Genomic DNA, 15891 nt, shown 5'->3' on the forward strand with positions numbered 1-15891 from the left:
TACCATCTATACATTAGGGGACATCTTAGGAATAATGCTGTACTGTAATGTAAACAGGGACCCAGCCAGAGATATAGAAGTGGCTGACAGAGGAAGAAGAGTGGCTGGGAGAGGGAGAGGGAGAGGAGTACGTACGCGTGGTGGAAGAAGACTGAGAGGAAGATCAAGCGCTGTAGTCTCAGATGAGTTTAGGGCTACCATAATTGATCATGTAATACATCATGATCTATCAAGAGAGAGGCTGGTCTGAGAGTGCAGCCAAATCTGCAATGCTCAACTGTGGAATCTATTCTGAGAAATTTCCGGCAAAACAACAGGTAAGATGTGCATTCTGCAAGGGCATCTGACTGAACTGCACATTACAGAAGTAAATTGAGCAAAGCCTCCAAACTTACTTGTGTGTAATTGTAATTGTTTTTGTATTTCTGCTTAGGACCCAAAGGTTACCTTCTATAGGCTGGAGAGGTAGGATTTTCACTGCTGTGCAGGAAACGGCAATCGTTGATATGGTCATCAGAAACAATGGCATAAAACTCACAGAGATTCGGGACGAGTGTTGGCAGAGAATGTAAGCATAACAAATATTTCTAGAGTCCTGAAACAACTCAAGTCAGGATGAAGCAGTTGTACACTGTCCCCTTTGAGAGGAACTCTGAATGAGTCAAGCAACCCAGGAACCAGTAAGTCCAGGTAAGATGACTATAAAATACAGAACTTGTTTTGAACAGAACCAAACAGGGCAGAGGCACACAATGGCATGTTTTAAGGTATAATGTAAACTACCGTAATAGCCTAACTCTTACGTTGCCTTGTGGATTTATTATGGAGAGTCATGGAGATTGAAGCAAGCCAAACACCCCACATATTCATCTTTGTGGATGATGCTGGTTTCAACTTGGCCAAAACACGGCGGCGAGGAAGGAATGTGATTGGAAAAAGAGCCACAGTGGATGTCCCGGGCCAGAGGGGTACCAACATCACAATGTGTGCAGCAATATCCTCTTATGGATTGCTGTTACATAAACCGCTAATTGGGCCTTACAACACCGAGCGTATCATTTCATTCCTGGGTGACCTCTATGGAAGGGTTGTGCCAGGTGAGGAAAGGGTTGCTGTGAGTCAAAATCGGCCAACGTTTGTAATTGTATGGGACAATGTGGCATTTCACCACTCCCGTGCAGTCACAGAGTGGTTTGCAGCCCATCCCAGGATGATGTCACTTTTCCTCTTTACTTACTCTCTATTCCTCAACCCCATAGAGGAATTATTTTCCTCATGGAGGTGGAAGGTTTCATGACCACCATCCACATGATCAAATGTCCCTCCTGGATGCAATGAATGCTGGATGCCTGGACATGTCTGCAGAAGATTGCCAGGGATGGACCAGGCATGCCAAAAGATTCTTTACTAGGTGTATTGCCCAAGATGACATAAGATGTGACGTGTATGAGAACCTGTGGCCAAATGCATAAGACAGGGTTGACTAGTATTGCTACTGCATCTGTATCGGTAGATGGTGTATATACAAATGATTGTATTTTGGAATCCCTCAATGCCATAAAATGACATAAAACATATTGAAGCATATTGCATCATGTCTGATACATTCCTGTAACATATACTGCAGTGAATTCTAAACAGTAGAGAGGTGTCATTCTTGTTTTGTAAAGAAAACATTGTGTAATGCTACCCGTTGTTAGTGTTGTTTAGGTCATTGTTTTATGAGTGACAATGTGTGCTTGTTGGGTGACAACCTTTGCTAGTGTTATGGAAGAACGAGTTGATTTGAGACATGTATGAAGTGTTTTGGTAGTTTTAGGGCATTTTGAACGTGAAATGAACTGCTGTGCCAAGCTGAAAGTTAGTTAGGAGAACTGTGTGAAGAGTTTTGAAAAAGTGACCTAAGTATTGAGAAATGGGTTCTAGCGATTGTAAAAAACTGTAAAATGATGATGTAATCTTTTGTTTCACGGACTTGTTGGAGTTGTGTTTGAGTGTCCAGTGAACCTCATCAATGTTAGTCTCTAGAGGAAAGAAATGGCTTCTCTCAATATCCTTGTAACTAGATCACCGTGATGCCCTGACCACTTCATTTGGATAGGGGACGGTGTGAGCGTGTGTGTGTGTACTTTTGTGTGTGTAGGTGTGTGTACATGCATGTCTTTGTGTACATGCATGTCTGTGTGTAAACCTGGGTGAGAGACACTTTGATCCCCTTATTGGGTAGATTCATATTTGAATTCATAGATGGACACATCTCACCATCCCTCCTACTGTCTCTCCTCTATATCCACCCATTCATCCCCCTCTCTCTTCTCTCCCTCCCCTTTCAGAGTTAATGTGTTCTGCATCTTTTCTAGATTAACAGTCATCAAAAACGTCATGTTTAATTACATACATGTACAGTATCTATGTCATGTTAATTTAATTCCATGTCAACTTTGTCAACAGTATGTTGATGTCAGGCTGATCTTTATTGTGGAGAGTGCACTCATGTACAACTAGGGGGATTCTCAGGTGAAGGACAGCTTGGCTGTAGCCCTAAACGATGTGCTGCTACTACTACTTCTCAGCTCATTATCCATGCATGTAGGCCACTGGAATATGCAGTTCTGGGGAGGCTGTACAGCTGGCGACCGCAGGCATGACAGAGACAGAAAAGTGCAGTTTGACAGAAATCTTACCTGCGAGAATACATCAAATACCTACATTCTCAAAGTGATTTTCTAACGGAGTATTTTTCACCTGGTATTTTAACACTTAATTTAATAGTTTCAAAGCTCTCTATTCTGTCACCATTCAAGGTGATAAAAAGACAAGACCCCGCTCCAGAGTTAACGTACAGGGACTACATCATGATGTGTGAAAACATGAGGCACACACAGTAGGTGTGCTAATCAGTTACTCTGATGACACCAATATGTCCTCCCCTCCTGTAATATAGGCAAAGAAAATGACGTGCTGTAGTATGAGGATGTTCCCATCATCCTTATTTAGGTTGACTTACTTCACCAATCTCCCTGTAATCTGTTGGAAACCCACCAGTAACACAGCACCTTCAGGTGGCCCAGATATGTGGTGATAGGTGGACTCTATTTGATGCATGTGAAACAAAGGTAATTAGGCCCTGAGTTTGCGAGGCATTATTAAAATGCTAAACAGTTTAAGGGCTGGATAACATGACAATCTAAACCTCATCAGGATGTGGGAGGGAAGGACAGAGGGAGAAAATAGAACATGTCTGATTTCGCTATGGGTGAATGTTATTTCATACATTGCAGAATGTAATATGCCTATGGATCATTATTGTCCAAATGAGCTCTATGCTGATGTATTCACTCTCCCCTACCTGTAGTGGTTTGATTGTTCCCTTGGCAGTAATATTTATTATTTTTGGTGAATTCAAACAAATAGGCTTAATCTAAACAAGCTGCTTCACATATCAACAGTAGTGAAAATTTGCTGCAGAAAAAATGTTTTTATTAATTGATCATAGTATTGCTTTTGCTATATTATAATGTTCATTAGGCCAACTGGCTCTTCAGAGATCCAGAGGCAGCTCGGTCTCCACTGTGAACATGGAGTCATAAAGTGCTGCAAGCTCCAGCGGCTTTGCATCCTCATTGGCATTATCAGTAGCAGGGGTAGAGGAGGCAGCCATATCCTTCAGCTCATTGTCATCTTCCTCATCCTCAGCGATGAGGTCTTTCAGGCTGGTCTCACTGATGGATTTCTCTATAGAGGTGTCTTTTAGGGTGGAGATCAAATCTTTAGCAGAGTCATCCTTCACATCCTCATCAGTAGTGATCATGTCCTTAGTGCTCTCAGGGGTCAGTGCCATGTCAGGAGTAGAGGTCTGGGTAATGGAGTCTGATGTGTGAACCTCTGTCATGGTCTCCGATGACTGGGTGGTCACCATGGAGATCTGGCTCTGAGAGGTGGCAGTAGTCTGTGTGTCTGTGTTCATATCTGTTGTCTGTGTTTCCGTCTGTGCCTGTGTCGAAGTGTTGGTAGAGGATGGCTTTCTCTCTGTCCTAGTTGCCATAGACGAGGTGGTCAGAGGGACTCCAGGTAGCTGCCACTCCAGGGGGAGGATGGCCAGGTTCCTAGCCAGGGATAACTGGGAGAGGGAGCTCTACACGGAGGAAAAGCTGGGTTAGGTTGAGGTCAGAGGGGAAACTGTCTGGATGTTTGAATCTCTGTCTGTCCGTATAGTAATTTAGGTTTCAGTAACTTACGTGGGCACGTTGTAGAGTCGGAGAGTCAGGTATTATGTAAATTTCCTCCACAGGGGTCTTCACTTGTCGTGGTGTCCTTCGATTTATCTGCATAAGACAATTGTAACACCCAACAATAATGCAGCATTATGGGAAAGATATTTTGCTCACAGTAAAATATGATACAGCATGTTTGGTTGTCTCACAGAGTTAGGTCTTTGTCCCGAATTAGTTCCCTTGTCTGTTTCTGGTGTTGTACTTCTGGGTTTGTGGTCTTGAGATGATTTCAACAGCTGAACTTCAGTCCGGTCTTTCTCCCTCCCCACCTTTCCATTACTCTTGTGCTTGACCCTTTTGGTTGTAACATCACCTCCAGACAAGTCCGAGCCTGTGTAGATTAGACATTTTGATTTTGAAGACACGTTCTTCCAAGTGGAGCCAGTCTCATTCTATATCTAATCAACAGACACATATAACACTCACCAGTATCAGATGCATTATCTTTGTCCTGGTCCTTTCTACTCTGTCTGTTCTGAGAGGGACGAGTCTTCCTCAGCTTGACTTTCCCACCACAGCAGAAGAGAGTGAACAGCTGCAGGGCTGCCACAGCTGGATGGATGCTCTTCTTCTTCTCTTTCTGATGGGTCTCCTTTGCTTTCTCCTCAGGGGAGACCTCAGGGTCACAATCAGTACATCAGTTAGAAATCTACTGATATTTCAAACTACAATATCAATGTTGAAAATATGTAGCCAATGAGCTCTACCTTGATTAGCAGCACATTTTATTTCATAAGTGTGTTTCCATGTCAAAATGTTACACCATAATAACTAGCGTTAGTGCTGTCCGTGATCATTGGGGGGTCCCTAGCCTAAACCTTAACCCCTACCCTAACCTTAACCCTTACCTTAACCATTTCAATTTCAACATCAATGGGGTAAGAGTTGAGACGTCAGAGTTGGGACGTTCCATGGATTCCGTTTAGACTTTTCCTAATAACTATAACGGCCTACCCCACCCGAAGGGGCATTGTAACATCATCACAGTTGTCAAGCCGTGTCAAAGTATCAAATTCAACACAATATGCTGTGTTTTTCTGATTGTGGTCATTATCAATTGTCAAATGCATTGGTAAATCCTCATTGATTTGCAAGTTTGGATGTCTTACCGAGTTAGGTCTTTGTTTAATGTCTTTTTCTGTTTCCGGTGTCGTTCTGCATTTGTGGTCCTGAGATTTAATACAGTATTTCTCTCCCCTAACCTTTCCTTTACTCTTGTCCTTGATCCTTTTTACGTCACCTGCAGAGTTGTCCAAGCCTGTAAGTGAAACATTTCTAAGACACATGATGTGTTTTTTTTCTCCAAGTGAAGCCTAAATAATTGTACTATGTAGCAGCACTAATCAATATACACCTCCTAACACTCACCAGTATCAGAGTCATTATTGTTGTTCGTATCGTATATCGTTGTTCCCTTTCTCCCCTCACCACTCTGGGAGGGATCAAAGGGTGCTTTCTTCACCTTGACGCAGCTCAGCAGTGTAAACAGCTGAAGAAAGTTCAGAGCTGGAGGGATCCTCTTCTCCTTGGGTTTATCTTTATGTTCCTGGGTCTCCTTTGGTTTCTCCCTAGGGGATACCTCAGGGACAGGGTCACTTAGTCTCTGACCCATGTCACGCCAGGGTAGTGTACTGTTGTAATCAATCAAATCAGTTATTGGTTGAGAGATCGCTCAAATGTAGCTAATGTGCTCTACCTGAGCTTGTCTGACAGTTTTAATGTGGTCCGAGATTATGACATAAGTGTGTTTCCGTGGCAACATGTTACCTCATAATGTTCCCTTATAATAACTAGTGCTCCATCCCTGGTAAAGGGGCATTGTGACATCATCAGGTTAGTTACCTATCCGCATATCCACCCAAAACACTGGAACAGCCTATTTCTAAAGACCTAGTCTGCCTGTATGTCTGTCTGTCTACAGATGAAGGAACTTAATTTAATCAGTCTTTTGTGTCTAAGATTTGTACTGCAGAACAAGAAATTCAAAGTTGTATTGTATTACAAAAGGCTTTGTAAGTTTGTAATTTCCATTTTAAAATTGTTACTGTATCTGTATCGGTAGATGGTGTATATACAAATGATTGTATTTTGGAATCACTCAATGCCATAAAATGACATAAAACATATTGAAGCATATTGCATCATGTCTGATACATTCCTGTAACATATACTGCAGTGAATTCTAAACAGTAGAGTGGTGTCATTCTTGTTTTGTAAAGAAAACATTGTGTAATGCTACCCATTGTTAGTGTTGTTTAGGTCATTGTTTTATGAGTGACAACGTGTGCTTGTTGGGTGACAACCTTTGCTAGTGTTATGGAAGAACGAGTTGATTTGAGACATGTATGAAGTGTTTTGGTAGTTTTAGGGCATTTTGAACGTGAAATGAACTGCTGTGCCAAGCTGAAAGTTAGTTAGGAGAACTGTGTGAAGAGTTTTGAAAAAGTGACCTAAGTATTGAGAAATGGGTTCTAGCGATTGTAAAAAACTGTAAAATGATGATGTAATCTTTTGTTTCACGGACTTGTTGGAGTTGTGTTTGAGTGTCCAGTGAACCTCATCAATGTTAGTCTCTAGAGGAAAGAAATGGTTTCTCTCAATATCCTTGTAACTAGATCACCGTGATGCCCTGACCACTTCATTTGGATAGGGGACTGGGTGTGAGCGTGTGTGTGTGTACTTTTGTGTGTGTAGGTGTGTGTACATGCATGTCTGTGTGTAAACCTGGGTGAGAGACACTTTGATCCCCTTATTGGGTAGATTCATATTTGAATTCATAGATGGACACATCTCACCATCCCTCCTACTGTCTCTCCTCTATATCCACCCATTCATCCCCCTCTCTCTTCTCTCCCTCCCCTTTCAGAGTTAATGTGTTCTGCATCTTTTCTAGATTAACAGTCATCAAAAAAGTCATGTTTAATTACATACATGTACAGTATCTATGTCATGTTAATTTAATTCCATGTCAACTTTGTCAACAGTATGTTGATGTCAGGCTGATCTTTATTGTGGAGAGTGCACTCATGTACAACTAGGGGGATTCTCAGGTGAAGGACAGCTTGGCTGTAGCCCTAAACGATGTGCTGCTACTACTACTTCTCAGCTCATTATCCATGCATGTAGGCCACTGGAATATGCAGCTCTGGGGAGGCTGTACAGCTGGCGACCGCAGGCATGACAGAGACAGAAAAGTGCAGTTTGACAGAAATCTTACCTGCGAGAATACATCAAATACCTACATTCTCAAAGTGATTTTCTAACGGAGTATTTTTCACCTGGTATTTTAACACTTAATTTAATAGTTTCAAAGCTCTCTATTCTGTCACCATTCAAGGTGATAAAAAGACAAGACCCCGCTCCAGAGTTAACGTACAGGGACTACATCATGATGTGTGAAAACATGAGGCACACACAGTATGTGTGCTAATCAGTTACTCTGATGACACCAATATGTCCTCCCCTCCTGTAATATAGGCAAAGAAAATGACGTGCTGTAGTATGAGGATGTTCCCATCATCCTTATTTAGGTTGACTTACTTCACCAATCTCCCTGTAATCTGTTGGAAACCCACCAGTAACACAGCACCTTCAGGTGGCCCAGATATGTGGTGATAGGTGGACTCTATTTGATGCATGTGAAACAAAGGTAATTAGGCCCTGAGTTTGCGAGGCATTATTAAAATGCTAAACAGTTTAAGGGCTGGATAACATGACAATCTAAACCTCATCAGGATGTGGGAGGGAAGGACAGAGGGAGAAAATAGAACATGTCTGATTTCGCTATGGGTGAATGTTATTTCATACATTACAGAATGTAATATGCCTATAGATCATTATTGTCCAAATGAGCTCTATGCTGATGTATTCACTCTCCCCTACCTGTAGTGGTTTGATTGTTCCCTTGGCAGTGATATTTATTATTTTTGGTGAATTCAAACAAATAGGCTTAATCTAAACAAGCTGCTTCACATATCAACAGTAGTGAAAATTTGCTGCAGAAAAAATGTTTTTATTAATTGATCATAGTATTGCTTTTGCTATATTATAATGTTCATTAGGCCAACTGGCTCTTCAGAGATCCAGAGGCAGCTCGGTCTCCACTGTGAACATGGAGTCATAAAGTGCTGCAAGCTCCAGCGGCTTTGCATCCTCATTGGCATTATCAGTAGCAGGGGTAGAGGAGGCAGCCATATCCTTCAGCTCATTGTCATCTTCCTCATCCTCAGCGATGAGGTCTTTCAGGCTGGTCTCACTGATGGATTTCTCTGTAGAGGTGTCTTTTAGGGTGGAGATCAAATCTTTAGCAGAGTCATCCTTCACATCCTCATCAGTAGTGATCATGTCCTTAGTGCTCTCAGGGGTCAGTGCCATGTCAGGAGTAGAGGTCTGGGTAATGGAGTCTGATGTGTGAACCTCTGTCATGGTCTCCGATGACTGGGTGGTCACCATGGAGATCTGGCTCTGAGAGGTGGCAGTAGTCTGTGTGTCTGTGTTCATATCTGTTGTCTGTGTTTCCGTCTGTGCCTGTGTCGAAGTGTTGGTAGAGGATGGCTTTCTCTCTGTCCTAGTTGCCATAGACGAGGTGGTCAGAGGGACTCCAGGTAGCTGCCACTCCAGGGGGAGGATGGCCAGGTTCCTAGCCAGGGATAACTGGGAGAGGGAGCTCTACACGGAGGAAAAGCTGGGTTAGGTTGAGGTCAGAGGGGAAACTGTCTGGATGTTTGAATCTCTGTCTGTCCGTATAGTAATTTAGGTTTCAGTAACTTACGTGGGCACGTTGTAGAGTCGGAGAGTCAGGTATTATGTAAATTTCCTCCACAGGGGTCTTCACTTGTCGTGGTGTCCTTCGATTTATCTGCATAAGACAATTGTAACACCCAACAATAATGCAGCATTATGGGAAAGATATTTTGCTCACAGTAAAATATGATACAGCATGTTTGGTTGTCTCACAGAGTTAGGTCTTTGTCCCGAATTAGTTCCCTTGTCTGTTTCTGGTGTTGTACTTCTGGGTTTGTGGTCTTGAGATGATTTCAACAGCTGAACTTCAGTCCGGTCTTTCTCCCTCCCCACCTTTCCATTACTCTTGTGCTTGACCCTTTTGGTTGTAACATCACCTCCAGACAAGTCCGAGCCTGTGTAGATTAGACATTTTGATTTTGAAGACACGTTCTTCCAAGTGGAGCCAGTCTCATTCTATATCTAATCAACAGACACATATAACACTCACCAGTATCAGATGCATTATCTTTGTCCTGGTCCTTTCTACTCTGTCTGTTCTGAGAGGGACGAGTCTTCCTCAGCTTGACTTTCCCACCACAGCAGAAGAGAGTGAACAGCTGCAGGGCTGCCACAGCTGGATGGATGCTCTTCTTCTTCTCTTTCTGATGGGTCTCCTTTGCTTTCTCCTCAGGGGAGACCTCAGGGTCACAATCAGTACATCAGTTAGAAATCTACTGATATTTCAAACTACATTATCAATGTTGAAAATATGTAGCCAATGAGCTCTACCTTGATTAGCAGCAAATTTTATTTCATAAGTGTGTTTCCATGTCGAAATGTTACACCATAATAACTAGCGTTAGTGCTGTCCGTGATCCTTGGGGGGTCCCTAGCCTAAACCCTAACCTTAACCCCTACCCTAACCTTAACCCTTACCTTAACCATTTCAATTTCAACATCAATGGGGTAAGAGTTGAGACGTCAGAGTTGGGACGTTCCATGGATTCCGTTTAGACTTTTCCTAATAACTATAACGGCCTACCCCACCCGAAGGGGCATTGTAACATCATCACAGTTGTCAAGCCGTGTCAAAGTATCAAATTCAACACAATATGCTGTGTTTTTCTGATTGTGGTCATTATCAATTGTCAAATGCATTGGTAAATCCTCATTGATTTGCAAGTTTGGATGTCTTACCGAGTTAGGTCTTTGTTTAATGTCTTTTTCTGTTTCCGGTGTCGTTCTGCATTTGTGGTCCTGAGATTTAATACAGTATTTCTCTCCCCTAACCTTTCCTTTACTCTTGTCCTTGATCCTTTTTACGTCACCTGCAGAGTTGTCCAAGCCTGTAAGTGAAACATTTCTAAGACACATGATGTGTTTTTTTTCTCCAAGTGAAGCCTAAATAATTGTACTATGTAGCAGCACTAATCAATATACACCTCCTAACACTCACCAGTATCAGAGTCATTATTGTTGTTCGTATCGTATATCGTTGTTCCCTTTCTCCCCTCACCACTCTGGGAGGGATCAAAGGGTGCTTTCTTCACCTTGACGCAGCTCAGCAGTGTAAACAGCTGAAGAAAGTTCAGAGCTGGAGGGATCCTCTTCTCCTTGGGTTTATCTTTATGTTCCTGGGTCTCCTTTGGTTTCTCCCTAGGGGATACCTCAGGGACAGGGTCACTTAGTCTCTGACCCATGTCACGCCAGGGTAGTGTACTGTTGTAATCAATCAAATCAGTTATTGGTTGAGAGATCGCTCAAATGTAGCTAATGTGCTCTACCTGAGCTTGTCTGACAGTTTTAATGTGGTCCGAGATTATGACATAAGTGTGTTTCCGTGGCAACATGTTACCTCATAATGTTCCCTTATAATAACTAGTGCTCCATCCCTGGTAAAGGGGCATTGTGACATCATCAGGTTAGTTACCTATCCGCATATCCACCCAAAACACTGGAACAGCCTATTTCTATAGACCTAGTCTGCCTGTATGTCTGTCTGTCTATAGATGAAGGATCTTAATTTAATCAGTCTTTTGTTTCTAAGATTTGTACTGCAGAACAAGAAATTCAAAGTTGTATTGTATTACAAAAGGCTTTGTAAGTTTGTAATTTCCATTTTAAAATTGCTACTGTATCTGTATCGGTAGATGGTGTATATCGAAATGATTGTATTTTGGAATCACTCAATGCCATAAAATGCCATAAAACATATTGAAGCATATTGCATCATGTCTGATACATTCGTGTAACATATACTGCAGTGAATTCTAAACAGTAGAGAGGTGTCATTCTTGTTTTGTAAAGAAAACATTGTGTAATGCTACCCGTTGTTAGTGTTGTTTAGGTCATTGTTTTATGAGTGACAACGTGTGCTTGTTGGGTGACAACCTTTGCTAGTGTTATGGAAGAACGAGTTGATTTGAGACATGTATGAAGTGTTTTGGTAGTTTTAGGGCATTTTGAAAGTGAAATGAACTGCTGTGTCAAGCTGAAAGTTAGTTAGGAGAACTGTGTGAAGAGTTTTGAAAAAGTGACCTAAGTATTGAGAAATGGGTTCTAGCGATTGTAAAAAACTGTAAAATGATGATGTAATCTTTTGTTTCACGGACTTGTTGGAGTTGTGTTTGAGTGTCCAGTGAACCTCATCTATGTTAGTCCCTAGAGGAAAGAAATGGCTTCTCTCAATATCCTTGTAACTAGATCACCGTGATGCCCTGACCACTTCATTTGGATAGGGGACTGGGTGTGAGCGTGTGTGTGTGTACTTTTGTGTGTGTAGGTGTGTGTACATGCATGTCTTTGTGTACGTGCATGTGTAACCGATGTGAAATGGCTAGTTAGTTAGCGGTGGTGCGCGCTAATAGCGTTTCAATCGGTGACGTCACTCGCTCTGAGACTTGAAGTAGGGTTTCCCCTTGCGTTGCAAGGGCCGGGGCTTTTGTGGCGCGATGGGTAACGATGCTTCGTGCGGTGTCAGTTGTTGATGTGTGCAAGGGTCCCTGGTTTGAGCCCAGGTTGGGGCGAAGAGAGGGACGGAACCTACACTGTTACACATGTCTGTTTGTAAACCTGGGTGAGAGACACTTTGATCCCCTTATTGGGTAGATTCATATTTGAATTCATAGATGGACACATCTCACCATCCCTCCTACTGTCTCTCCTCTATATCCACCCATTCATCCCCCTCTCTCTTCTCTCCCTCCCCTTTCAGAGTTAATGTGTTCTGCATCTTTTCTAGATTAACAGTCATCAAAAACGTCATGTTTAATTACATACATGTACAGTATCTATGTCATGTTAATTTAATTCCATGTCAACTTTGTCAACAGTATGTTGATGTCAGGCTGATCTTTATTGTGGAGAGTGCACTCATGTACAACTAGGGGGATTCTCAGGTGAAGGACAGCTTGGCTGTAGCCCTAAACGATGTGCTGCTACTACTACTTCTCAGCTCATTATCCATGCATGTAGGCCACTGGAATATGCAGTTCTGGGGAGGCTGTACAGCTGGCGACCGCAGGCATGACAGAGACAGAAAAGTGCAGTTTGACAGAAATCTTACCTGCGAGAATACATCAAATACCTACATTCTCAAAGTGATTTTCTAACGGAGTATTTTTCACCTGGTATTTTAACACTTAATTTAATAGTTTCAAAGCTCTCTATTCTGTCACCATTCAAGGTGATAAAAAGACAAGACCCCGCTCCAGAGTTAACGTACAGGGACTACATCATGATGTGTGAAAACATGAGGCACACACAGTATGTGTGCTAATCAGTTACTCTGATGACACCAATATGTCCTCCCCTCCTGTAATATAGGATAAGAAAATGACGTGCTGTAGTATGAGGATGTTCCCATCATCCTTATTTAGGTTGACTTACTTCACCAATCTCCCTGTAATCTGTTGGAAACCCACCAGTAACACAGCACCTTCAGGTGGCCCAGATATGTGGTGATAGGTGGACTCTATTTGATGCATGTGAAACAAAGGTAATTAGGCCCTGAGTTTGCGAGGTGTTATTAAAATGCTAAACAGTTTAAGGGCTGGATAACATGACAATCTAAACCTCATCAGGATGTGGGAGGGAAGGACAGAGGGAGAAAATAGAACATGTCTGATTTCGCTATGGGTGAATGTTATTTCATACATTACAGAATGTAATATGCCTATGGATCATTATTGTCCAAATGAGCTCTATGCTGATGTATTCACTCGCCCCTACCAATAGTGGTTTGATTGTTCCCTTGGCAGTGATATTTATTATTTTTGGTGAATTCAAACAAATAGGCTTAATCTAAACAAGCTGCTTCACATATCAACAGTAGTGAAAATTTGCTGCAGAAAAAATCTTTTTATTAATTGATCATAGTATTGCTTTTGCTATATTATAATGTTCATTAGGCCAACTGGCTCTTCAGAGATCCAGAGGCAGCTCGGTCTCCACTGTGAACATGGAGTCATAAAGTGCTGCAAGCTCCAGCGGCTTTGCATCCTCATTGGCATTATCAGTAGCAGGGGTAGAGGAGGCAGCCATATCCTTCAGCTCATTGTCATCTTCCTCATCCTCAGCGATGAGGTCTTTCAGGCTGGTCTCACTGATGGATTTCTCTATAGAGGTGTCTTTTAGGGTGGAGATCAAATCTTTAGCAGAGTCATCCTTCACATCCTCATCAGTAGTGATCATGTCCTTAGTGCTCTCAGGGGTCAGTGCCATGTCAGGAGTAGAGGTCTGGGTAATGGAGTCTGATGTGTGAACCTCTGTCATGGTCTCCGATGACTGGGTGGTCACCATGGAGATCTGGCTCTGAGAGGTGGCAGTAGTCTGTGTGTCTGTGTTCATATCTGTTGTCTGTGTTTCCGTCTGTGCCTGTGTCGAAGTGTTGGTAGAGGATGGCTTTCTCTCTGTCCTAGTTGCCATAGACGAGGTGGTCAGAGGGACTCCAGGTAGCTGCCACTCCAGGGGGAGGATGGCCAGGTTCCTAGCCAGGGATAACTGGGAGAGGGAGCTCTACACGGAGGAAAAGCTGGGTTAGGTTGAGGTCAGAGGGGAAACTGTCTGGATGTTTGAATCTCTGTCTGTCCGTATAGTAATTTAGGTTTCAGTAACTTACGTGGGCACGTTGTAGAGTCGGAGAGTCAGGTATTATGTAAATTTCCTCCACAGGGGTCTTCACTTGTCGTGGTGTCCTTCGATTTATCTGCATAAGACAATTGTAACACCCAACAATAATGCAGCATTATGGGAAAGATATTTTGCTCACAGTAAAATATGATACAGCATGTTTGGTTGTCTCACAGAGTTAGGTCTTTGTCCCGAATTAGTTCCCTTGTCTGTTTCTGGTGTTGTACTTCTGGGTTTGTGGTCTTGAGATGATTTCAACAGCTGAACTTCAGTCCGGTCTTTCTCCCTCCCCACCTTTCCATTACTCTTGTGCTTGACCCTTTTGGTTGTAACATCACCTCCAGACAAGTCCGAGCCTGTGTAGATTAGACATTTTGATTTTGAAGACACGTTCTTCCAAGTGGAGCCAGTCTCATTCTATATCTAATCAACAGACACATATAACACTCACCAGTATCAGATGCATTATCTTTGTCCTGGTCCTTTCTACTCTGTCTGTTCTGAGAGGGACGAGTCTTCCTCAGCTTGACTTTCCCACCACAGCAGAAGAGAGTGAACAGCTGCAGGGCTGCCACAGCTGGATGGATGCTCTTCTTCTTCTCTTTCTGATGGGTCTCCTTTGCTTTCTCCTCAGGGGAGACCTCAGGGTCACAATCAGTACATCAGTTAGAAATCTACTGATATTTCAAACTACAATATCAATGTTGAAAATATGTAGCCAATGAGCTCTACCTTGATTAGCAGCACATTTTATTTCATAAGTGTGTTTCCATGTCAAAATGTTACACCATAATAACTAGCGTTAGTGCTGTCCGTGATCCTTGGGGGGTCCCTAGCCTAAACCCTAACCTTAACCCCTACCCTATCCTTAACCCTTACCTTAACCATTTCAATTTCAACATCAATGGGGTAAGAGTTGAGACGTCAGAGTTAGGACGTTCCATGGATTCCGTTTAGACTTTTCCTAATAACTATTACGGCCTACCCCACCCGAAGGGGCATTGTAACGTCATCACATTTGTCAAGCCGTGTCAAAGTATCAAATTCAACACAATATGCTGTGTTTTTCTGATTGTGGTCATTATCAATTGTCAAATGCATTGGTAAATCCTCATTGATTAGCAAGTTTGGATGTCTTACCGAGTTAGGTCTTTGTTTAATGTCTTTTTCTGTTTCCGGTGTCGTTTTGCATTTGTGGTCCTGAGATTTAATACAGTATTTCTCTCCCCTAACCTTTCCTTTACTCTTGTCCTTGATCCTTTTTACGTCACCTGCAGAGTTGTCCAAGCCTGTAAGTGAAACATTTCTAAGACACATGATGTGTTTTTTTTCTCCAAGTGAAGCCTAAATAATTGTACTATGTAGCAGCACTAATCAATATACACCTCCTAACACTCACCAGTATCAGAGTCATTATTGTTGTTCGTATCGTATATCGTTGTTCCCTTTCTCCCCTCACCACTCTGGGAGGGATCAAAGGGTGCTTTCTTCACCTTGACGCAGCTCAGCAGTGTAAACAGCTGAAGAAAGTTCAGAGCTGGAGGGATCCTCTTCTCCTTGGGTTTATCTTTATGTTCCTGGGTCTCCTTTGGTTTCTCCCTAGGGGATACCTCAGGGACAGGGTCACTTAGTCTCTGACCCATGTCACGCCAGGGTAGTGTACTGTTGTAATCAATCAAATCAGTTATTGGTTGAGAGATCGCTCAAATGTAGCTAATGTGCTCTACCTGAGCTTGTCTGACAGTTTTAATGTGGTCCGAGA

General features: G+C 42.5%; 3 protein-coding genes across 3 annotated transcripts; all 3 read right to left on the minus strand.

Annotated features, from left to right (window-relative positions):
- Positions 1-3465: 3465 nt before the first annotated feature.
- Positions 3466-6004, minus strand: LOC106598784 (uncharacterized). The gene is made up of 6 exons (XM_045708815.1): positions 5643-6004; positions 5384-5532; positions 4701-4890; positions 4424-4605; positions 4239-4325; positions 3466-4135 (listed from the first exon to the last, which is right to left on the minus strand). Exons 1-6 carry the CDS (start codon positions 5884-5886, stop codon positions 3542-3544), a joined length of 1446 nt encoding a protein of 481 aa, XP_045564771.1. The 5' UTR covers positions 5887-6004; the 3' UTR covers positions 3466-3541.
- Positions 6005-8272: 2268 nt separating this feature from the next.
- Positions 8273-10818, minus strand: LOC123730800 (uncharacterized protein DDB_G0280205-like). The gene is made up of 6 exons (XM_045708817.1): positions 10456-10818; positions 10197-10345; positions 9508-9697; positions 9231-9412; positions 9046-9132; positions 8273-8942 (listed from the first exon to the last, which is right to left on the minus strand). The coding sequence occupies exons 1-6, from the start codon at positions 10697-10699 to the stop codon at positions 8349-8351; spliced, it is 1446 nt and encodes a 481-aa protein (XP_045564773.1). The 5' UTR covers positions 10700-10818; the 3' UTR covers positions 8273-8348.
- A 2529-nt stretch (positions 10819-13347) lies between these two features.
- Positions 13348-15891, minus strand: LOC106587446 (uncharacterized). Its single transcript, XM_045708818.1, has 6 exons — positions 15529-15891; positions 15270-15418; positions 14581-14770; positions 14304-14485; positions 14119-14205; positions 13348-14015 (listed from the first exon to the last, which is right to left on the minus strand). The coding sequence occupies exons 1-6, from the start codon at positions 15770-15772 to the stop codon at positions 13422-13424; spliced, it is 1446 nt and encodes a 481-aa protein (XP_045564774.1). The 5' UTR covers positions 15773-15891; the 3' UTR covers positions 13348-13421.

The sequence above is a fragment of the Salmo salar genome, chromosome ssa26 (genome assembly GCF_905237065.1).
Source record: "Salmo salar chromosome ssa26, Ssal_v3.1, whole genome shotgun sequence".
Taxonomy (NCBI): Eukaryota; Metazoa; Chordata; class Actinopteri; order Salmoniformes; family Salmonidae; genus Salmo; species Salmo salar.